The 24,476-nt window shown below is 43.8% G+C and overlaps 1 protein-coding gene across 4 annotated transcripts; it reads left to right on the forward strand.

Annotated features, from left to right (window-relative positions):
• The first annotated feature begins 1,151 nt into the window (after window positions 1-1,151).
• LOC116243639 (hepatocyte nuclear factor 4-beta-like) lies at window positions 1,152-24,452 on the forward strand. Of its 4 annotated transcripts, none has more exons than XM_090149433.1 (11): window positions 1,152-1,313; window positions 2,259-2,386; window positions 8,940-9,144; window positions 10,945-11,039; window positions 16,422-16,528; window positions 17,283-17,438; window positions 17,791-17,878; window positions 18,442-18,594; window positions 20,278-20,514; window positions 21,135-21,248; window positions 22,290-24,452. In XM_090149433.1, exons 2-11 carry the CDS (start codon window positions 2,272-2,274, stop codon window positions 22,424-22,426), a joined length of 1,407 nt encoding a protein of 468 aa, XP_090005559.1. In that variant the 5' UTR covers window positions 1,152-1,313; window positions 2,259-2,271; the 3' UTR covers window positions 22,427-24,452. The 4 variants fall into 4 exon arrangements, with proteins under 4 accessions (XP_090005559.1, XP_090005561.1, XP_090005560.1 ...); XM_090149435.1 differs by having other exon boundaries at window positions 1,154-1,313; window positions 22,501-24,452; XM_090149434.1 differs by lacking the exon at window positions 1,152-1,313 and adding an exon at window positions 2,059-2,160.
• The last annotated feature ends 24 nt before the right edge of the window (window positions 24,453-24,476 follow it).

Consider the following 24,476-nt stretch of genomic DNA (forward strand, 5'->3'; position numbering starts at 1 on the left):
GGAAAGTGAAGCAAGAAAATGAGGAGAGGAAAAAGAAGAAACTGCTCACCCCTCAACAAAGTTTCAGTATTCTTCAGGGCTGGTGGTGTGGTTTGGAACAGGGTGCTGACATCTGTTTGTAATGGATAGAAAAGTGGCACTGAATCACTCCAACACCACCTTCCATAACAAAGTCAGTCCTGATTATCAGCATGGCTGTGACATTGAGAGTCTGGTCCTAAACTGTGAATTTTGCTCTATAACCTTTTCTCTTTCCCAGTGCCCTTTTCTTGTTCCCAGAACAAAAAGTGCTCAAGCACATCCTCACTGCCAAGCTTTCTTTGGAAAAGAGCCGTAACTCTGTATCTTCGTACTGAGAAATTGAGGACATAGAAGCATTTCTAAACCTACCAACTGTTGATATCAGGGTAGGAGCCCCAACATCCTCTCTCTGTGTCTTGGATGCCCAAAAGCATGGTGAATGCATATACGACTATTTTAATGGTAAGTAACCCATACAAAGCCCACTGGATCTGCAGAAATCTGAGTCTCCTCCTCTGGCTGCAATGGTAGCAGAGTGCTGAGAATCAGGCAGGATTGTGCCTATAGCTCAGTTCAAAAAGATGTGCCAAATTAATAGGCATAATCAAGAATGACATTGTGTAAGAGGTAAGAAAGACTAATCAGATGCTAACTTAGCTGATGCTGGCATTATTGAAAGCCTGGGGACATAGTCCAAGGATAAAAGCATAATGTCTTATCTAACCAAGGAGTCATTTGTGCACCACTGGTTACAACATGTACTTAAAAAAGGAAAGAAGGAAAAAAGTATCTATGGCACATGAAATTATTTTATGCCCCAGAAATGATAAGAAAGGAAAGGTAAGTGTTCCTGCACCCAATCTTTATAGGGGAAAAGCCTGTCTAGAGTTAACCCATTGCAAAGTCTACTGTAAGTCCCCAGGATGTAGACAAATCTTGACTGCCTACATGTGAAACGAAGACTGCGTAGACGAAATCATCTAAAACATTTAAAAACTTAGTTTTGGCATATTTCTTGCTATTTGGAGTTTGCTAGGATACACGGGGCCGCCCTGATCTGTGGTTCAGTGAGAGTTCAGGCCATCTGGCAATCTCTTTTTTTCTGGCAGCGCACTTCCCTGTTTCTCAAGACTTCTTTCCTCTAGATTCAACAGGATGTTGAACTGGATCTCACAGAACAGCTCATGGAAAGGGAGGGTTCTCTGACACACAACAATGTCACTGGAGAGGGAACTGTAAGGTCCGGGAAGGCATCTGGAGGATGAAACCAGGAGTAAACCAACCACTTCAAGGTACAATTCCGGGGGAAATTTGTGGCCGTGTTTTATTTCCAGTCTTTTGTTATGCATAATTTGGTAAGTTAAAAACTCAACAGCACAATCCCTGGGGAAAAGCTGGACTTGTACTTCCATAACACGGGCCTTTCCCAGGAAAGGAAAACATAAGTCAACATGAAATGAAGCACCACACATCTGTGAGGGAGTCTGCCTGGTTCTTTCCAGCCTTTTCCATTTCCATCATTTGCCATCACTTGAAATCTTCTGCCCCAGCAACTTGCAACTGCAGCTCAGTGGGAGTTCTGAGACATTGGGCTGCCTGGAGCCAGGAGGATGGAGAAACAGGAGTGGTGGGAGAAATTACCTCTCCTCTGTCTGTGGGGCAGGGTGAAAGCATGCATCTGGCTGTAATGATTCCTCATTTTCCCCTTCCAGTCGTACCTCGGGATGTGATCCATGTTCTCTTGGCAATGCCTCAAGCTCTGAACACTGATCTATCTTAACGGTCGTCAGCCAGTGGTGGCACTGACTCATGGCTTCAGCAGCTTCAAGTGACATCACTTGATCTTTTCTCAAGGGCTGGTAGCCAAGCAAGGTGACATTGCAGTGGCACAGGAAAAGCAGTGCATATGTGAACGCCTCTCTGCAGCTCTTTTCAAAATGTTTGCGCAGCAATGGCCATAAACTGGGCTGTATTGACCCAAAGATGCAATCCGGGTTGTTTGAGTCTAGGCCTTATCTGTACCATGTTATCAGGACTGAGAGCGCAGATGCACCCCGGGAAGGGAGGGGACTGCGAGCAAGAAGGAAAGGTTTCGTCCCTTCTCTGCTGGCACGGGGAGGGGACTGTGGGCAGAGCTGGGTAATGATTTGTCACGGAGAGGGCTGGGGTGTCTCTCTTTGCAGAGGAAAACTTGGCCGTGATTGACAGTAGGGCTGTTTTTGCCGCTTCCCTTGCAGTTGAGAAGTAATAATGAAGCTGTGTCAGTCCATCATGGACATGGATATGCCAGATTACGTCGACTCCTTGGACTCCTCTTATACCATGCTAGAATTTGAAAACCTTCGGGTTCTTCCAAATAACACTGGTGAGATTCCTATTCGCTTCTTCTGTAATAACCTCTACCGCCTTTGTTAAAAAGCTGAAAGCCTAGGGCAGGCAGGTAGGAGGTGTGGGGCAAAGGGTGAAGAGGCAGTATTTAAGCAGCTGACCTTCCAACTTCAGTTGGATCGGCAGTAATATTTGGGCTGAAATGGGATGGTTTCACTTTCTGGTCCTTTTGGAGTTATTCACTTCCTCGGTGTGCGAAGCATCATGTCCTGAAGAGCCTACAAGATATTGCGAATGCCAGTGGAGCTCTTGATGGCATACCATGCATTTGACTCCCTACATGACTTATGCAAAAAGTTATTATCAATATTTCTGCCTTAAAATTTACGTTTAACTCCTATATATGACTTGGGTTCATATTTAACTGTCGGGAAAAAAAATACCACCTGTATGGCTATTCACACAATATACCATGTGTCCGATGTAACTTGTTCATAGATACTTAGATTGAGAAGCAATATCCAAAGGATCACTTGACTTATTTTTGGTATCTTGGTATCAAGATTGTCTCTAAGCTCTTAGGACACATAAAAAACGTGGTTGGGATTCATTAAGTTCTATATAGAAAGACTTTCACTTTGGTCACAGAATTAAAGCGTGTTGTGTGATATTTGGGATTTGCACAGTCAGAGGTGTTCTAGATTAAAGAAAACACTATTCTATGGCATTAACTGTTCACTGCCTCTGAAGCAGAGGACATTTAAGTCGTAGAGCATAAAACCAATCATGTAACTGAGATTCTAATGTTGGCGATGCCTTTGGAGAGTTTTGACGATATTTCATTTAAGTTGTTAAGAAGCTTAGTGAAATGGAGATGGGATTTTTATGGTCTCACATTTTCTCATTAGTTGACTCCTCATCAAAAAATAATCTACATTTCTGAAGGGCTATTATCTACAACATAAAATGTTTGGAATTATTATAGTGGGACACGGAACATATCAGGAGAAAAATGAAGTTAAAAGGCCCGAAGAATTCAGAATTTAAAATTAGCTTCAAGAAAAGTTCTGTCTGTCCTCAAGTAGGATCATTCTTTTTATTTTTATTGTTTATTTATTTATTTATTTATTTATGTTTGCCAGATACAGATCTTTTATTTCTTATTTTTGTGGAAAGGTTTTCAGACACCACTCTACTCTAAAAATCACATCCAACACTGATATTTACTTCACAACACTCTGCTGAAGAGCAAAATACTTTTTAGAGCAGTATAAATTTCCTCAAAATTCAGTATAATTTTGCAAATTAACTATCAAAACCTGCTAGGGGCTCTTTCTGTTTTTTTTTTTCATTCAGTAGAACTGACAGGCTGAGTCTTTCTGAAGTTTATCTTGATCAGTGTTGGGTTATTTGTTTAGCTGTTAATGAGTAACTGGTTCTCTCAGGAACTAGCTGTTTTGAAATTAGCTTGTTTGTCTTGGGTAAGTGTCCTCTTCTACAGTTTGTGAAAATAACTTGAAAAAAGACCTTAGATGTCCATGCCTGGAAATATACTGCTAACCAACCAAATCATCTCCTGTAGATAACTCAAAACTAAAGTTCATAGAGATTCAGAAATATTATGAAATATTTAAAATATTCCTGGAATCAAGAAATAATCTTCTTTTAGATAGTTTAAAAAATGTAATGGATTTATTTAAAGCCAAATCTACCTCACTGAGTGAAATTATTCTTTATTTCCTTCACTAAACTGAACTGCAGTTTTATTGTGTATATAAACTTGAACAGGATGGGGTGCCACAGGAACTTTAATGGTATCAGAACCGTTGCATACATTCTGAGTGATGTGAAAGTGGAAAATAGAATATTTTCAAATAAGGCAATTCATTCTTAAGAACAACTCTTTTCTTCTTTGGAAAATTATTTCATCAAAACCTGGGGTTAATTGATGATGTGGAGTGATTTTGACTGCTAAGCTTTCTGATTCAGGAAGTTACAGTTCTGAGATGTGCCTAGATACATTTTGAATTTTCCACCCCTAGGTAGGTCATGATTTGCCAAACAGAAGTTCAAAATAAGAGTCGAATCCATTACGGGAGTAGAGGGGAAGTTTAAAAAAATCTGTTTTAAATAGAAAAGCAAAAGGAAGTCAATGAAAATCAATGTTAATCCTTTATTTCCTTTATAAAAATACATGTTGTAATTGCAGAAACTTTCCCATTTGGTACAAACTCATTTCCTTTACATTGGCTGGTGTTGCAAGCCATGTTCTCACTTGGTTTTTATGTGCTGCTAATACCCACTTCCTTATGCTCTTGTCAGAGTTGTCATCTTGCTTAAAATATGAAGCAGTATTAAAATACTGCACTAATTCTTTAGTCAAGTGTCAGTGAACGTTTTCTCCCACTGCAGTGCTCGTTTTCCTTTCTCAGCACTCAAACACAGCACTGAACCTTGAGAATTTGGCAAATGTTGGCAAAACCTTGTTCCCAACCCCACTGCACCCTGACCTGGCTCAAAGCATGAAAAAGCCATCTCAGAACATTTGCCCATTAGAAAGTGCAAATGATTTGCATCATAACCACAGGCCAAGACTGGCTTGGATTTCTGGTGCATAGAAGAGAAATCCAGGAAGCACTGCTTGGTGTGAAATATACATTCAGAAGAGAAAGAGATTACCTTAAAGAGATTGGCAACCAATAGCATAACTGAAAGGAAAAGCAGAAGAAAGGTCTGAGGGGTCAGGTATGCTGATCTTCAGCTCTGAATGGAAGCCAGATACCATTCCCTAGCAGCAAGAAACCATCCTCACTGTTATTTCTTATCATTGTAAATATTGTCATCTTCACTGCAGCTCTAGTTTGGTAACGGCTCACACATTGGTGCAATATATAACAAAAAGTTATGTGCATTCAAGTTTGCAAGTTTAATTGGCCCCAAAGCTGACAAAGACACTGGGATACCCTTATCATGGCTAGGTAGAAGCATAGAATTGTTTAGGTTGGGAAAGACCCTTAAATAATCGAATTCAGCAATCCAGTTAGGCTATGGTTCCTGTGCTGCATGTTGCTCATACATAAAATCATAAAGTCATTAAGGTTGGAAAGACCTAAGATCATCTAGTCCAACCATCAACCCATGGCTCACAAAAGGCATGCAGCTGAAACTTTAGGGATGATCCTAATGAGGAGTCTGGTCACAACCACAGGTCTTCAGCTCAGCTCAGGACCCAATCAGTGGCAAGATGAGTTATGGTCTTTGCTTGGAGAACATCCTCATCTTCACCTTGCCAGCAGAAATTTCAGAGGTACTATGCTGGCATGGATTAGGAGTTGTTCTGTTGTATCACAGCCATGAACATCTGTAACTGATCCATTTCTGAGCATCTCTCCCTTGGGTAGTCACAAGCTTGGTTCAGATGATTGAATACATTTGGACATGAATGCCAGGCAGCAACACCTCTGGAGAGGTACAATGTGTTCCATGATGTGTTGAGCAGGTCCTTGTCCCGTATCAGTAAGGGCTCAAAGGAAGAACCTACAGTTTTCAGCTGATTTCACAGGCATGCAACAATGATAGCATGGATCCTGGCTTTCCTCTGCCTTTCTTAGCAGTAATTAGTTCTGGAAAAAGCCAAACATTCCCCAAATGCTGAGTAGGTTTGAAAGCCCCAACAAAAGTTACTGGATGCACGCAATACTGTTTGTGTCCTTTCTGTTTTTCAGAGCTAATTTTCATTAAGAACTCATGATTAACTGGTAACAGGCTTTTGTAATTAAAATTAATCATTGCAAGTAACATACGCATGCCAGCTTGTGGCCTTTCTTTTATCTTTAAAAATTTCTACTCTTACCCAGCTTAGCTAAAGAGGACATGTGGGCACCTAATAGGGACTGAACTATTAGCTATATATCTGCCTGAACATACAGCCACCCATCAAAATTGTAGCCTATGTCCCTGTCTGTGGTTTCATAGGTATAGAGGAAGGCAGAATTTGGCTCAATGGGCCCTCACCTATGCAGCTGGTGGCTATGCTTCCTATATTGCCTGGTTTAAGGCCAGAATAGAATATGAATTTCTTACCTAACACAGTTCCTCACAGTCTTACTTCCATGCAGGGTACAAAACAACACCCTTTTCTGGTGAACAAATGCTTTTCCAGCATCATTTTGCAATCTTGACCCAACTGAAGAATGAAGAGTCTATTTAAGAACCAAATTGTATGACCTTGGCTTGATTCCTCTGAAGTCAGTAGAGAAAGCACGGGTGGAGCAGGGAGAAAATTGGCTTTCTTATCTTTATTTCTGTTGTGCAATTTTTTTTTAATGGGATCCAGCACATTTGGTGTATTTGTTTTTGTTCATATATTCCTTCAAAAAATAACAGATGAAGCAACAAAAGCACAAATGTTTAGCAGTACAGCTACCTTTGAAAGAGTACTCCACTACAGCTCACTTAAAACCGAGTTATCAAATCAATATTAAATATAGAATCAATGTAAAAACATCTAAAAATCAATTTGAATTACCATTAAGCACTTCTCACATGGACTCTGTTTGCACTTAGCTACTGATGAATGGCAGAGCTGTAGCATGGCACATGGGTTATGGGAACAGGTAAATCACAGTTCCTGTCATTACAACCCAAGAATTATTTCAGTATTGTCATTTTTAATTCCTGTGCTGCTCCCAGCTCACTCCAACCTACTCAGTTGCTCACCTGTGTGTTAGAAGGTGAAATATAGATGAAAAGGTCTTTCTGAGGATGCAAAAAGAAACCTGACCATTGCATTCGTGAAGTCTTAGCTAAAAATGTCTTCATCTCAGCCTTTGCTAACAAAATTCCCATTAAAAAAAAAAAAATCAAGCCTTATTGGCTTTTTGGGGGGGCTTTTTATTACGATTTTCATTGCATAGTAAATATTTTCCCTATAAATTTTTGATGAGTATTTACATACAAAAATAACATTCTCTTTCTGTGTATTTATATATAAGTTGTGTGAGGATGACCCAAAGGTATTTTTACACATTATGCATTAGAAAACATTCTCTAGACTGCCCACATCAAGTACCGATTCCTCCCCTTCAAGTAATTTTCTCATTTTTCTCATTGTTTGATACAACATCAGCTGAGCTGCTCTCCTTTCTGCCCAGTTCTCTTGTCCCAGAGCCTTCCCTGGTTCTCTGTAGCACGAGATCAGCTCCTCTGGAGCAAAGAACATTCTCCCAAAGGAGTGATAAATTCACAGAACCCTCCTGCAGTGAGTGCTCAGGTCAGGACAGACTCCACAAGCATTCCTTCTCTCAGGAAGATGTAAACACTGTCATCTGCATCTTCTCATGTGTCTCTCCTTTTTTTTTTTTTTCACCCAAGCTCTGCCTCGAATTAGGAGGATTCAGAGGGATTCAGAGGGCAGTGAGCCTGGTGGTTAAGGCCAAGGGAGAAGTTTAAAGGGGAACTTTCAGCAGTGTATACACACAGCCCAGGCAGAGCTATTCCTGCCCCAAATGAGTGGGTGCAAACAGTGAGCATTCATATGACATAATTCTAGGTGTCAGATTTAGAAGGTCAATCCTCCTGTGCTCCTCTGTAAGCAGTGGAACGTAATGGCCCTCTTCAGTGGGTAAAGCAGAGGAGGAACCACAGACATTTAGAAGAACCAAAGTGACTCATCTGAACTTCTGTCTCCCTCTCCCAGCTGCAGAGGTGACCCCAAGGTGTCTTTCTTTCATTTTTATTGTGTGCATGAAGTAGTTCATCTTTCCTGTTTCTTCTGTCTTTTCTCTGCTTTCCATTTAGTTGAGCTAACAATGTTTTTCTTCCAATGCTTTTTGTGGTGCAGGCTTTGGATCATGTTCTTCAGGTGTCTAATTGGGGAGACAGCATGTATCTCACATCCGGATAAGGTTTCTCTGCATCTGGTCTCCCCAGAGCCTTCTCTTCAACCTGGAGAAAAAAGGCTCCAGGAGGACCTGAGAGTGGCTTTTCAATATCTATAGGAGCTGTAAGAAAGAAGGAGACAAACTCTTTAGCAGGGCCTGTTGTGACCAGACAAAGGAAAATGGTTTCAGACTAAAAGAGGGGAGATTTAGGTAGGATACAGGGGAAAAGTTTTCTGCAGTACAGGTCTTGAAGCACTGGAAGAATTTGCCCGAAGATGTGGTGGGCACCCCATCCCTGGAGACACCCAAGGTCGGGCTGAATGGGGCTCTGGGCACCTGATGGAGCTGTAGGTGTCTCTGTTCATTGTAAGGAAGTTGGAGCAGATGGCCTTTAAAGATCTCTCCCAACTCATACAATTCCATGATTTGTCAAAAAAAGCAGCAGTAGTTGTTCATTCCTCATGAGCGCACTGGGTTATGAGTCTTGAAGTCTCCCTGCTCACTGAGGCTAAGGAAAATACCAGTATCCAGCAGCAAAGCCAAGTGAGCTAGTGCCAGCTGAGGCTGAGAACAGCATGGTTTCCATCTGGAGGTTTCACCAGCAACACATACAGCGTGTGCACACGCGGGTATGGGGTGGGCTCAGCGACATGATTTATCTGACAAAAAAACCAACCTGCTGTCTGTTGATTCTGGTTTCCATCACAGAGGAGGCTAACGGGCGCTGTTCAATGCCCGCAGAGACCATCACAGCTGAATCAGCCAACACCAACCTGCTCAACAATGGCATTGGTTCCCTTTGCTCCATCTGCGGGGACCGGGCGACGGGCAAACATTACGGGGCGTCCAGCTGTGATGGCTGCAAAGGCTTCTTCAGGAGGAGCGTCCGCAAGAACCATGTCTATTCCTGCAGGTACCTGCCCACTCTATGAGATTTAAATGCAGTTTGTTGATCCTGTAAGTAAGTGGGGCGGTGATCAAGTCACACAATGAGGCCCCCCCATCCCTTGTGCTGTGTTACCGTGTGTGAATGCTGACAGTAATGCTGCAGTTTAGCTTGTGGCCAGAAGATAGGGAGCTAAGGAGTAAGCTATGTCCTATCTCATCTTGGATGCTGGCACCTTTTATGACACTGAGCAATCTGTTTTCTGAGTTCATACCGTCATGGTGTGAATCAGGGGAGAAATAGGGTCATGAGGCTTGTGTAAGAGTACAGCCTCTAGATGTGGAGTGACACCACAAACTCATCACAGACCAGCAAGGGAAAGCGAAGGGTGAAAAAGGACCAGAGCTTCAGAGATATCTTCTCAAAGTCTTGTTTTTCCTGGTAACAGCATGAAAGCAACAAGCATCCAAGAACCCGTCACTTCCAGAGTCACCACAGCTTCTCCATCTTTGTTTTCAGACACATGAAGTTATGCATGTTTACATATCACTGATAATTTTACAATTATTCTGAGAATGTAGCATGGACCAGTGATGATTCACAGCCACTTTGGCACACAGGTATACACTGGAGAGATTTTTTTTCCAGGAGGATGCCATAAATTATTAAGCAGCTATCTTGGTTGGCCTTGGAAAAAATGGTGTTTATTTTAGCACAGGAAGAAGAGAAAAAAATTCAAACCCACCCTCAATCTTTTAATCTGCAATTAAAACCTGGAAGTTTTCTTTTTGTTCCAGAGTTGTTCTTCCTTTTAAAGGAGTTCCATGTTTTTGTAATGCAAGTCGCTCTTTTTGTCAAAATGCTTCTGGGATATTTATCACTCCAGGTCACACCAGCCACAAAAGACACCCAATCTGATATCAGCCTCCACCTGCACAGTGCCCATCCCATGCACTGCGGGATCCTGTCAGGAGGATTGAATAGCTACTACTGATTTCTTTGAAATTTTGGCTCTTTCTCTCCTGGGAGCATAATTGTTGCCCCTCCCCAGGAATCGATGAATCACTGTGACATTTGGCAGCCTGGGGAGTTGCAGTGTGTAAGCCAAGCAAATGGTAAATGCTTGCCTGTCTGTGAATCCTTATTTGGTGAGCCATGCTGTATTTAGCCCAGCTCAAAGCTCTGTTGTTTATCGCAGACTTGAATTCCTTGGAAAGCCTTTGGGCTTTTGTACCTTTGGCTTTTTACCAGCCTGGGAATGTGCCTTAGCTTTTACAACCTAATGATGGCCCCGGAGCAATCCACATTGCCTCCTCCCTGCACGACAGATTCCTCTTCCATCCCTTCACCCATAGTTGCCTGGCCTACATGGGCCATCACTTGGATGTTTCTCTGTCTCCTGTTGAAATGAAGAGGAATGTGGAGGCCACTTACCTCAAAAGCAGACTATAGTCACAGTAGGGTTTATGGGCCATGGTGCAATTATTCTCTGCAAAGTAAGACAGTGTTAACAAGCTGGCCCAAACTGGACACCTGATAACCATCTGAAAGTGGGAATGAAGACCACCACTCTGCCAACCACCAGCCCAGCTTGTGTCACCATCACACTTCAACAGCCAAAACCATCACAGTCCTTGTGGAGTGGGTGGTCTGAAATTGCTGCATTCCCAGCTGGCAGTGGGAAGATGGGGAAGATTGGGCTAAGCCAGCACTGATTCCACCCATTCCCTGCAAGGCCTTTGGCTCCTCAGTGAGTCCTGAGATTGGGGCTGCTCATGGTGAGCAGGGCACAAGCCACATTGCTCCATCTTTCCCATCTCCTTCCAGGTTCAGCCGACAGTGTGTGATAGACAAAGACAAGAGGAACCAGTGCAGGTACTGCAGGCTGAAGAAATGCTTCAGAGCCGGCATGAAGAAAGAAGGTAGGTGTGAAGAGGCTGCTCAGAACCTCCTGCTGCTGTTTCTGGCCTTGCTCCATCTGTGGGAGGTGATGGAGGGAAGCAGCAGCTCTTGTCTGAGCTGATGCTGTGTTCCTCAGTGAGAGGGTTCTTGTTGCAGCTGAAAACCCCATTTTCCATCTCTTCAGATGGGAATTTCAGCTACAGCTTTGTGCCAATATCCACACATCCCGGGAGGCTTCTCTCTTTAGGTGATTCAATATTTGGAAAGGGATTGCCACCAAATTCACCCTTTACCTAAGGGGTGAAATCACAATTTCACGGAAACCAATGGGAAATTTTTCACTCATTTCTGGTAATTCGTAAGGTTTCACCAACGATGACAAGAATCTCTTTCCAAATCTCTGACCATCTGTTTTCCTGGAGAACAGGGTGTCTTGCAATTTGGGATAGGTCATGGTTGTAGCTAAAATGACTGCTGGTTTAGTTTAGGAGAAATGGAGTAAATACAAAGCTGGGAAAAAAAGTAGTCCTGATAGTAATATTAGCCAACCAAATCTGCTCTCGGTTCTAGATGAGGACTGAGCCAATCACCCATGCAACAAACTCCACAGTTTGGAAAGGCTGAAATCTGGTTATCAGCTCCATTCTTTCATCTGAAGCGTGATTTTTATTAGTTTTATGGTAAAAGTTATAAAACCTTGGCTCATTCCTTCATTATTGATTGCAGCTTGGTGCATGATGACTCATTCCAAGTTCCACATCGCCGCATTCCTTGAAACTTATTTTATGAGTGCATGGTCAGGTTGTGTGCTCACAAACTGCTCATGTGTTTGGTACAGAAGGTTTTAAAGCACCTTGAGCAACTGCTTTGTAGGAATTAGCCTAGCTGACCAGAGCTGTATCCAAAACACGTGTGCAGAACTCAGAAAGAAATTTTCTTGCACAATTGTGTGTACAAAAAGAACGTCGTTGTTTGCTTTAGGTTGGTTCTGGATTAATATTAAACAGTACTGCGAAGCAGAAGGGAAGAAGAGAAGCCGTGTCTTGGGATAGAGCATGATAAAAGTATTTATACAAACGTTTCAGTGGTATGCACCAATTTGTGCCAGATCCACGACATCCACACTCAGTGTGTCAAGTTGTCCCAGCGCTGGCACGCAGAGCTTTGACACTTGTTCTCTGGCACATCATTTTTCAACCAGCTCATGTAACAGCAATCAGACTTTTTCCAGGGTGTGGTAACAGCACTGTTTATTCACCGTAGATAGAAAAAAAAGATGGAAATGATCCTTTTCCCAGCCTGGGTGTGACAATACACCTGGGGTGTGGAGGTGGGGTTGTGTCACTTTGTCTGTTTCAGTGGCTGGCACCATGCTGACCTGCTGCTCTATGGTGTGGTGTGCGGCCCTGGAAAACTTGCTGTTCTCTACGTGTCCTTAGCCTGGCAGAACTAATGGATAAGCTGGAGCTTTGGATCCAGTGTGATTTTTCTTCTTTTCTGATCTTCCTGTGCTGTAAGACACGATGTGACACTTTTGGATCTTTTTCTCCTTGTTTCCATGCTGGAAACAACTCTATTGGATAAGAGAATGAGAGTGGCTATGCTAGCCAGGGTAAAATGGGAATTTCTGCCCAAAAGAGAAGCTGTATGATGCAAAAGCTTGACCTGTCTATAGGGGCAGGTGCATGGCTGTCTGAGCACTCTGAATTTGATTCTGCTTTTTGAAAATATGTCTCACACTTGAGCCCTGTACCTCTAGTGAGAAATTTTGGCAAAGGAACACCCAAAATATTCAGCCACTGCTTGTGCCATAAGAAGGGATCCAGGTCCCGTTGTCACCAGTGAAAGTAAAGAAGGGCCAACACATGAGTCTTGTAGAAAACAGTCCCCAGATTTCCTAGAAATTAGCTCATTTAGGAACACTCCTATCCCTATCGCATTTTTTCGTATCAATAACTCTCTTTGATAAGTGAACACTCATAGAAGTCGGGACAAGCTGTGAGGAAAAGGCTTGCTTGAATGCTCTCCAGATCTCGGATAGTTGCAGATCTGCTCCCTTTCTCTGGGTGTGTGGTGAAGGTCAGGGCGGTGCTGCAGGGCAGTCGATGTGCACTCTGACATCTCCATCCCCTCCGTCTTTTCTGGCTTTCTCTCTACTTCCCTCTCTTTGCACAGAAGAAGGTTCGATCTCTATTGTTTCACACAATACTACCAGACAGGTTTTTGACCAGCAAACCATCTACGAACAAGGAGTGCACCTGATATTAAACACCCCCCCAAAACTATTTTTAGCAGCTATTTGTCACCGTGCTCAACCTTGAACAAATTAACAGGCTGTGATTTCTCCAATGAGCCACCAGCTCACGTGGAGCTGAGCTAATAACCTTGGTGCCTTTTGAAATGTCCAGCACTGCACTGTCAGGATGCAGTTTGCTGGTGAAGAAAGAGGTTAATATTTAACCTCTCGTCCCCTTTAAAGAAATTTATGAATGTACATGAGCTCCTCTGGTTTTATGCAGAAGTAAAAAGAATGATTACTACCACTGCACAATAAGAGGACCAGAAGCTGTTATTTGTTTATTCTTGTTAAATCAGACAGGTTTATAGGATGGTTTTGTTAGCATTTCATACCTTTTGTTTGCACGTCTTTTCTGCCAACTTGTAGAATTCTGGGGCTGCAGCGCATTGCAAAGGGAGATAGAAAAGGTAAAGCATTGTGATGGCCATAAACCATCCCTCAGCATGTGAATGGATTAAATGTGCATGTTCCATTGGCTTTTATGTGCAAACAAAATATACCACCTCTACGAAATCAGAGAAAGTATGGGGGAAAAAAAAAAAAGATTTGTGCATAGAAATTAATCCAGCAACAAGAAGGAGTGAACCTGTCAGCAGAGATGGGCACACTGTGAGCTCCAATGGGACACTCAGAGCTCCTCCTCCTGCTGTCTCCTTGTATGCTGCTCATTTATTAGCACAATTCCAACCCAATTGGCATTAAATAAGGATTGTTTTAGCAGAGTAATAATGGCATCTCTTATGTAGGCAGGTGGCAAAGGAGAGCTTTAACATCTGCAATTCCTATGGAAAATTACTACTTTGCTGCCGTTCGCTTCAAATCAGTGCCTGTGCCCATATCCACTGGATTCTCCAGAGGTTCCTTGTCACATGCTCTGTACCGATGTGGCAAGGCAGCAAGGACAAAATGTTTGGGAAACACGGGATTGTTGCAATCCCACAAACACACCGCTGTTTGCCCAAGAGCCGCAGCGAGCGCTCCGCACGCCAGCATCCTCTGTGTGCTCATGGCAAAAGGGGTTGCTCCGAGTATGGAAACGTCAGATGGAGGAGATGTTTGTTTTCTCATCTGCTTCCCACAGGCTGGGACGTGTGGTGAATTCCTTGGAGGGAGATGCGGGCATCGTTTTGCCCTCCCTCCAAATTCCCTGGGGAGAAGTTGAGGTCAGAGACACGCTATCCCTGGCCAACAGCATCACAGGGACGTTTTCCCACTGATGTCTCCTTGAGTGGGGTTGCAGGGGTTCTTCTCATCCTTGGCACCCGTCTGCCTGCAGGGATGCTGAGCTATTTGGGGTCAGGGAGAGGAGCCATGTGCACTGTGGTTGGATATTAGGAAAAAAATACTCTATGCAGGAGAGATCAGGCATTGGCACAGACTACCCAGGGAGGTGGCAGAGTCACCATCCCTGGAGGTGTTCCAGAATCATGGACATGTAGCACTGAGGGCATGGTGGGATTTGGTTGTTGTTGGGTTGGGGATCTTGGTGGTTTTCTGCAACCTGAATGATTCTATAATTCTGTGGGTTGTGTGTGGTCCCTCAGCCATCAGCCTGATCCAGGTCTTTCCATTCATTGGCTTTGGAAATCAGAGCATGAATTGAGGACAGCATGAAAGAAAAAGGATGGGGAGTGAGGCTTGCTGGGCACATACTGGAAATAGTGGAGTTTTAGTCCTTTCTTACTGTCAGCAAAGCCAAGATCACATCCAAGCCAGAGCACCTTTTGCACAGCCATGCCTCACCACCGTGACCTACACCTTCCCTTTTACAAGCACAATAATTATGGCAATATAATTACCACATAGCAATAAATTATTTTTGTGGCAGGTAAAACATTAACTCCCTTTTGTATCTAATTCCACAGCATCTTGGGTACTTTCAGTAACAACGCCCAAATCACCTTGAGAAAGTCAGCCAGGGCATCCACTTACACTTGAGATTGAGCTTATCAGGGCATGAGGAAAGCACTGAAATATGTGCCATAAAAGCAGACTGGTGAAAAACAAGCTGGAGGCTCTTAAAGGAGTCTGTCATAGGGGAGCAGGAGAGGTTTGTGGGACCTATGTCATTGTGTTGATTGATTACTATGGGAAAATTATCTTGTCTTGGGAGTGGGTAAAAAGAGCCTTTTCATTCCAAAGAGAGCATCTGCTATGGAGCCAGATGTGAGAAGTAGGGCAGAGATTTGCTGGGAAAAGGTTGGCTTTCGGTTGGCTTCTTTCTGTTCAAAGCTGGATGCTGCCTGGTGTATAGAAAGAAAGCTGTGAAGGGTTAATCTGTTCTGAAGATTAGCTATAGCTTATGGATGTATTTCCACTGACCACTCATCTTTCTTTAAATCACCTTTTAACTGTCTCAGACTGAAGAGGCTCCACTGCTACATGTGTGTGCAGAGTACCTCTCCCAAATGGACTCCACCAAAGGTGGCTCTGAGCTGTAAAACCTAAAAATGGCTCTGGTGTTTCAGCCCTGGCAGCCCCGTGCCCAACCCACCCTGTTCAACTGCCAGCAAAGCCAGTTGATCCTGGAAAACAAGCAGCAGGCTTCTAGGCGTCATGGGAAATATTGATTTTGCTGCTGTTGCCTGTTTTCTGCCCTTTCACTTTGTTGGCCTCTCATCGGAGGCTGGTTAGGAACACAGATAAGAGGTTTGACTCGAGCTGACAAAAGCCCATAAATCAGGCAGCTTTCCATCCCGTGTGGAAAATGGTGCCCACGGCTCCTCCACCAGTTTGGAGAAATCTGGAGAAATGCGTCCTGAGCAAAGAATCACAGAATCATTGAGGCTGGAAAAGACTTCCAAGATCCCCCAGCCAACCCCATCTCACTCCAGCATGCCATAAGCACATCTCTCAGTGCCACATCCCCACGGCTCTGGGACATTTCCACGGATGGTGATCCCATCACCTTCCTGGGCAGCCTGTGCAGGTGCGTCACTGCTCCATCAAGAGAAGAAATCCAACCTATAGGGAACCTGAGAAGGGAGCAATGGGGTGGGCAGGGCCGAGATGGCTGTAATGGGGAGCAGTGTGTTGAATTGAAGTTTCTTTTCTTCTGAGCTTCTTTAATGAGGAGAATTCTGCTCCCCGGCTCTCTTTGCAGCGGTGCAGAATGAGCGCGACAGGATCAGCATCCGTAGGAGCAGCTATGAAGACAATGGCTCGCTGTCCATCAGTGTGCTCACCCAGGCCGAGGCAATGGCACAGCAGGTAGGAGAGCCAGGGGCAACCCCCAGACAAGACTTTGCAGCTTTTGAGGTGTGAGATGCAGGGCTGCAATTTTGAGGGATGCCCCAGGTCCCCTCTGCCCCTGCCCCAATTATTGCTGCACCCCAAAAGCTCTCCGAAGTTCAGGCAGAAGTTCAGCTCTCCCTGCACAATGTGTCCTGGCCAGAACGCAATGTTCCCATCATGGCCAATTACATCTTTTATTTGTTACTTCGTTTTTACCAGGGAGAAAAAATAAAGCTAACAAAATTGCTGTCTTAAACAGGCGCTGATTGCTTTCTGGTTTCACAGCGAGTTTCGTCCTTTAAATTGTTATGCAAATCGCCTCTAGCCACTGAGGCATATGGTCCAGATGTTGCAGATTACATGCAACAATGCATCCATTTCCCTTGCAAAAATCATTACATTTTAACTCTCTGCCCACCGCGCAGCTCTTTAGAGATCAAAGTGGTTGGGTTTCCTCCCAGACACCCACCTCGAGGGAGCGCATTTCATGCGTTTTGCTGGTTTGCTGCCAAGCTGAGCCCCAGTGCTGTAAAAACAGGGACACGGAACAGGCAGTGAAAGAAGAAGGGATGGGACGTGGTGCTGGGACCGAGCACCACCTCGTGGTGCTTTGCCTGGGGAACAAATGTGCAGCTATTGCTATGGTGGAAAGACGCGGCTAAGAGCGTGGGGATGGATACTTTGGGTGCTAGGATTGTGCTGATCTGTCTGTGGATTGTTTCTCTTTCAGTATTTGCCACTGAGCCCCGTGCACAGCGCTGATATAGCAATGAAGAAAGTGGCGACCATCAATGATGTGTGTGAGTCTATGAAGCAGCAGCTGCTGGTGCTGGTGGAGTGGGCCAAGTACATCCCTGCGTTCTGCGAGCTGCCGCTGGATGACCAGGTGATGGGCAAATGCCTTTCCCTGCAGTGCTGCTGCCTTCCGTGCTAATTGTCAGCTGTACTTTTCAATGAGGAAATCTGGCATCAATATATTACTCTGCAGAGCAACAAACTGGCAGGAGATGAAGAATAATAAAGGACAAAGGCAGTGAGTTCAGTAGCCTAAAAGCCCAAAAATACAGAACTGGTCACTCCATTGCGCACAGGGATCCAGACAGTGAGCTTTTCCTTTTACTGAAACCTGGTAGATGAATATAAAAGCCATTTGTTTCCTAAGAACTCAAGCCATCCCCCATTTTTTGTTCTTTGAGTTGAAGTTCTATTAAGACCCCTCTCTTCTTTGCTGTCTGCAGGTCGCCTTGCTCAGAGCCCACGCAGGGGAACACCTTCTCCTTGGGGTAGCCAAACGATCCATACCCTACACCGACTTTCTATTATTAGGTAAAGTACTGAAAGCACTCCTGCTTCTATTATCTGCACACATAGAACCTGGATAGGTCACTGCACATCTGGCTCAGGATTAAGTGCTCAAGGAGGCCTCTGGAGAAGAGTAGAAAGGGAGAAGCAAATATACTGTGACTTTTCGTACAGTCATTAAGGTTGGAAAAAAAACACTAAGATCATCTTTTACACCTGTGCCCTTATGATTTGAAACTGTGGTTGGGAAAAAGCTCAATATTAAGCAGGACCTCAAACAGTTGTGTCATGGTTTTGCAACAGATTGTCAGGGCACAGTGAGGTATTTGGCTGTTGGTGCTGAAAATTGTAAATCAGAGCAGAGGATGGAACAAACTTTGAGTATGGTATTAATGCACTGATATGTGCAGAACTAAGGACCAAAGAGTCAAATCCAAACCTTGCTTTTCCATTGTGAATCTGGATGCAAAGATCTGTGCTGCAACTCTGCATAGCAGTAGGACTATCTGGCAGCCCAGGTCTGGGTAACTGATGGGTGAGACCATTTCTGCAGTGCATTTAACATTGAATTTCTCCCTTGTCTCCAGGGAATGACTTCATCATCCCAATGCACTGTCCAGAGCTAGAAATCGCTCGTGTGGCCACCAGGATCTTAGATGAGCTGGTGAAGCCCTTGAGGGACATCCAGATCGATGACAACGAGTACGCATGCCTTAAAGCCATCATCTTCTTTGATCCAGGTATGTGTCTTTCCTGCTTGCAGGAGCAAGCACAGGGCTTCAGGAGATGATGTGTTATAGGAGGATATGGGAAATAGGGCAGTGAGTGGGGAAACACAGCTCCTCCTCCTGCTCTTGCATTCCTAAGAGCATCTCTGATAGCCAGGCTGAAAACCCCTTGGCAACAGCTCTGCATTTCACCCTATTCCTGAACACTTTGCTATGTAGCACATAGTAGCTCCAGCCAGATGTGCAAGTCTTGGCAGAACTCAGAGGAGTTTCACTGCTTCTGTAGGTGGCTTCAGGAAAGCCCATTAGTCTGAAATGAAAGAGATGCCTATTAAGGACATATATGCTCATACTGAATTATGCATTAGCTGAATTAGTCGACTGAGCAGCAGTTTGAAGCACCCATCAGAGTTCTGAGATGAGAATTAAAAACCACAGAGAGCTGTGGATTGTTCAGGGCACTGAGTACCCAGAAACATCAAGGATGTCTGTAAATGGATCTTGCTGGCAGTCAGCACCAGCGAGAGCAGAGCTGGGCAGGAGAAGAGAGCAGGGAAACATAAAGCAAAGAAAAACTTGCTTTGCATCATCCCTATATTGTCATTCCACAAACATCCCACTCAGGTTCCCCCCAAACAAATGCCTACAGCATGCACACTGTCCCCTCAGTAGAACCTTCAGCTTTAGGTGTATTGCCCTGTAGCTTGAAGGAGTGGAGGAGGAACAATTCCAAGCAGAGAGCAACGCCCTTTTGTCTTTGGCATCTACTAGCATGGAAAATTAGAGTACCATCTTCTATCAATCATTTTTTTGCTGTGTTCTCTGATTTGAAATCAAGATACAGGAGTTCTACAAACATCATGAACTTTGGCTTGCCAAAGTGCCTGCTGCAAACCTGTATAGGGATGGTGTTATCATGTTGTTAGACAAATTAGCTCCTCAGCTGATCAGTATCTCAATTAAGCATTAGATCATTGCATCAATGAGGCAACGTGATTTCATCTGAAAGAAAAGAGTGCCAAGTTCTACGGAAGTAAAATTCATCTGTGCTAACAAGTAGTATCCGTGGAGTTGCATGTTGACATGTAATAATTCGCTAAATTCACTCTATTTAATCTCTTGGCATGAATGTAGTGCTTGGCCATTCTTTGTAGACTGAAGGAAAGGGTCCAGTAGCCAGAAATTTCTGATTTAGGGTGTGAGGAAAATCAGGAGTGAAAAGCTGTAAATTGTGCACTTCAACATGCCTTGAACGTTTACTTGATAAAGCAAAACTAGACCAGCAGTCCATGGAAAATGGAGGTGCCATGGCTCAAAGACATGAAATCCAGAGAAGAACCTGGTGCTAGATCTCATATATTTAAACAGTCAAGCTCTAAACTTGCATGGATTTAATAAGAAGAGTTGAGACTCAAAATGTATGGGTGAAAGTCTCAGCAGTTTGCAGGACAAACACAAATCAGTTTCGAAATCCATCTGAATTAAGCTCTATTTGCACTGAAATAGCCTATTCCATCTGAGAAATGAAGCAGTGACAGTGCATTGTACATCTGTCAGACAAACCTGCACACAGAGCTAATTGTCAGAGAATCATTTCTATCTCAGCCCTTTCCCTCCCTGGAGCATAGTTGTCAGCCTAACACTTCTTGGCTACAACGGTCATCAATTAACTTCATTTCTTCCACCCCTCCCTAGACTGCAAAGGCTTGAGTGAGCCAGGGAAGGTGAAGAACATGCGTTTTCAGGTCCAGGTCAACCTGGAGGACTACATCAATGACCGCCAATACGATTCCCGTGGACGTTTCAGCGATATTCTCCTGCTGCTGCCCCCACTGCAGAGCATCACCTGGCAGATGATCGAGCAGGTCCAGTTCATCAAGCTCTTTGGTGTGGCGAGGATCGACAGCTTGCTGCAGGAGATGCTGCTGGGAGGTAGGAGCACTGCTGAGAAAGGGGTTTTATTATGAAGCCATTTAAGGGGTTTTCTGCCTAGATTTTTGTCCTCTAGAGGATGTTGGTAAAGATAACATGGTCCTGGGAGGAGGGAAGTGAAGGATCAGGTTGAATTGTAGATTGAACATGGGACATTCTCACTCAAGTCCAATTCCCAAATGGTTCCCTTCTAGCTTATCTCTGAAAATGTAACCCCGGGGACAGTTTATAGGAGTGGGTATGTTCTGTGTGCTTCACAGCAGCCAGGAGCTTGACTTTTAGGCAGTCTACTAAATTGATGCAAGCTGCAGGGAGACAACATATTTTAGCTAGTAATATGCCAAATTATATGGGAAACCCTAATAAGAGCAGTAATTGTGAAACACACACACAGATGACAGTGTGGTTGATTATTAGCTGAAACCCCAACCATTTGGGAGCAAAAAAAGCTGAAAGCACAGAGAGCAGGAGCAGAAAGGAAGCAAAGAGGAGCCAAGACATTAACCCCCACCCACAGAGGTCTCCCATATTCCCTGAAAAAAAGAGCCTTGTGCCTGACCATCTGGCTTCTCAGTAATGATGTGAAGAATAATGCCTTTCTTTTCCTGATTACACCGCAGGAACCAGCATTGATGTCCAGTACCAGTCAGGACCTCCCAGTCTCAACCTGGACCCATTGCCAGGACATGTCCTCCCAAGCAACATGAGCTCTGTGATTCATGCTGTCCCAGACCGTATGTACCCACTTTTTTTTTTGCTTTTTGTGTCAGCATAATGAGGGGATTGGGAGGGGGAAAGGATTAAGAAGGCATAATTAGGTTTATTGATCTATTTAAGCATCACAATGAACCCGAGTCCATGCCACTTCTTGTCGACTTCCTTTACTATGAAGTCTGGAGACATCTTCCAAAAAAGAAGGCATGATTTTCAATTAATACCACTAGTTAATTAATACTAGATGGATTTTGAGATGCTACTGAACACAAGAGTTGAAAAAAAAAAGAGAAAAAGAAATGGAGAGTGGTGACTGTGTGTCTATGAAGGTAGACAGTGCTGGGTAACACCACGAAGACTCACACGCAGTTATCAGTGGCTAGAGTTGCCCTACATAAAGCATCTTGGTTGCTGTCAACCAGAACAAAATACAACATGAGCACATGTCCACCTTTAACCACTCTGGACACTGCTGCCAGGCAATGGCTCTTTGTTAAAGCATTTATCCACTGTAATAGCAAATGGACCGTGCTATTCACAGCTATTGTAATCATGCCTTACACAGTTTCCTTCTGCAAGTTGTGATCATACACTTCTTACAGCATATTTTGCTATTTCTCAGCCATATAAATCTACACATCATGTTTTCTAGCTTTCTCTTTTTTTTTTCCTTTTTCTTTCTTTTCTTTTTTAAGGCCATCTTGCACAAGAGAAATTAGAGAGATGCTGATGGAGAAACATTGTGTTCTGTAAATGAAGTCCAGCTGCCAGCAGGTTGAGCTATCTTCTAAGAGTGGAAGGATTAAAAAGCAATTAGGGGCAAGCATTTTCCAAGGGCAGAATAGTGGAAAGAGCTGATGTATGCCTATCAGTCCCTCTGGGCCTCACTGCAACCCAGGAAGGAAGGATGTGCCTGGACTTGGGATGGCTCCCACATGGCCCACTGCTCCCCCCAGCTTCTGCTCTTTAGTTCATAGGATGGTCTGCTGATTTTATTTGGATGCTGCTTCACTGAACGACATCCAAGTCCATTTTAATTCTGTCTCTTTTCTCTCCCACAGCATCTCCTGAACCATCCCTTCCATCTCCTTCTACAAGCACAGGCAGCGAAGACTATAAACTAGGCTCTAGTGCAGGGCCAAGCGCCGTAGCACAGCTCTTACCTCAGACACTGATACCCAAGCAGGAGATTTTATAGGGAGAGGTAGAAGGAGAAGCTGGGAGCAATGTGGGAACCACGCAGAATGTGAACCAGGTCCTTTCTTTTTGCAGAGGCAAAGCACAGCAATCCCCTGCCTGCCACCGGACCTGGGGGTCACGCTCTTCCCTGTCAGTGAGTAAAGCAGAGGGCACCAAGCTGCAGCAGGAGCCACAGCACGGGTCATCCCACAGCTCATCCCACTGATCTCACCCTCATTTCACACGTGATTGGGGTTAATGCTCGTCTCGTAGGACCAAGACTGTAAGCTCTTCAGAGCAGGTCTTGATTGTGTTTGGTATCACTTAGCTCCCTGTGGTCAGAACCCTTTTGAAGCCTCTGGTCGCTATCATCATAAAAACAAACAACTGATGCAGCTCCTGTTAATTGGCAATGAGTACAGCCTGCATTATCAGTATGGAAAGGTCTATCTTCATTAAAAATGTAATTACACTCTTAATTTTCCCACTGCAAATTAAGCTTTAGGAAGAATATCTTCCTAACTCTTTCATCTTCATTACTCTTCCAGATGTGACTTGTTCCACATAGACCAGCTAACCTTTACTACTGCTCAGTTCTTAGTTGTGATCGGGAATGGCAAGGTCTCAACGTTTTGTCATTTTCCATACTTGACAACGTATCTGGAGTCCACCCACGAGTTATTTGCACCCTCTACTTTATTGGAATATCCATCTACTACCACTCAGACAGCAGAAAGGAGCTCTGCATCTGACTATGGTCTGGCAAAACCCACAATGAGCAGTAAGCTCAAGAAACCACCTCTAACCATGATACTACTTAAAACAATCCCAACAGATGACTATACAACCTCAAACCGAAGCACAGTCACCGGTACTGTGTTTATTTGTATAAATTGAACATCATTAGAAAGCAGACTCCTGGATTTCTATAGAGCTTATGTTCCTTCCTGTAAAGCCCAATGACCCTCACCAGTCAGCTCTTGATGCATTAAGATGGACTCGTAGTGAAATGCAGGGTGCAATGGGGAGATCTTTGTTCTTGCATGGCACATTAAACCCACAAGCACCGATCCCTGCCATCACAATGCTGAGATGACAGTGCCCAGCAAAGGCTTTGTGAGGCTTGTGAAGCACTCTGAGATCCTCAGATGGAGCAAACTACAGAAATGCAATCTCACTGAAAAAGGAAGAGCAGCCAAACCTGCCCCCAGAGGGTGTTACTTTGTACTCAGGTTATTTCTCACTGCTTGGGGAGACATTTTAGAGTTACCGTTCTACAGTACAACAGAGGTCTGAAAACCACTGAAGACTGGGTTGATTCCACTCAGCATCTCAGTGTTTTATTTTTCTAATGCCTATGATGAATTTGACCTGATATTACATGCTGATAACTTCGATTTGACACAGCTATAGCTGGAGAACAAATTCCACTGCAAGCATTCCTGCTGTGTCCATTCTTGTGTAACATCGCTTCCAGTTCCTCCATCATGTAAATTACACTGCTTTTCTAGAAATTAAATATACATTTATACTCATTAATGGTAAGAAAATAAATCTAGTGGAAATAAATTCCATATGGTTCACAGTTCTTTAAATGACAGCTTGCCTTTCTTGTTTAATTGGAAGTTTTCAAGATTCTCTGTTGATTTCTGCAATGCAAATGACTTCGGGATTATATACCCATAACATAAGCAAAAGAACCATCTATGTCTGCAAAATACAGCATCCCCCTGAGATCAATATAATTAACAATCTAAGTTACTACTTAACTGAAGAAAATAAAGTTGATCTGGCACAAGTAGGTAACAGATTCAGGTTCAGTGCATAGTCAGTCTGGTAAAGACTTCAGAAAACAATAATTTGTTATCTTATGACAGGCCTGCATTTAGGGCCAGAACAGAATCAGAGCAAAAGTCTTTCTGGCATCTCTACATCAAATGCCACCCCCAAATTAAAACCACGTTCTTGGAAAGAACATACTTACTTTGGAATAGCGTCAGCCATTGCTTGATATACATATAGATTACAAACCTAAGGATGCAACACCATTACCCTGAAAAGACTTAAAT

The sequence above is a fragment of the Phasianus colchicus genome, chromosome 13 (assembly GCF_987193195.1).
Source record: "Phasianus colchicus chromosome 13, bPhaCol1.hap1.1, whole genome shotgun sequence".
Classification (NCBI taxonomy): Eukaryota; Metazoa; Chordata; class Aves; order Galliformes; family Phasianidae; genus Phasianus; species Phasianus colchicus.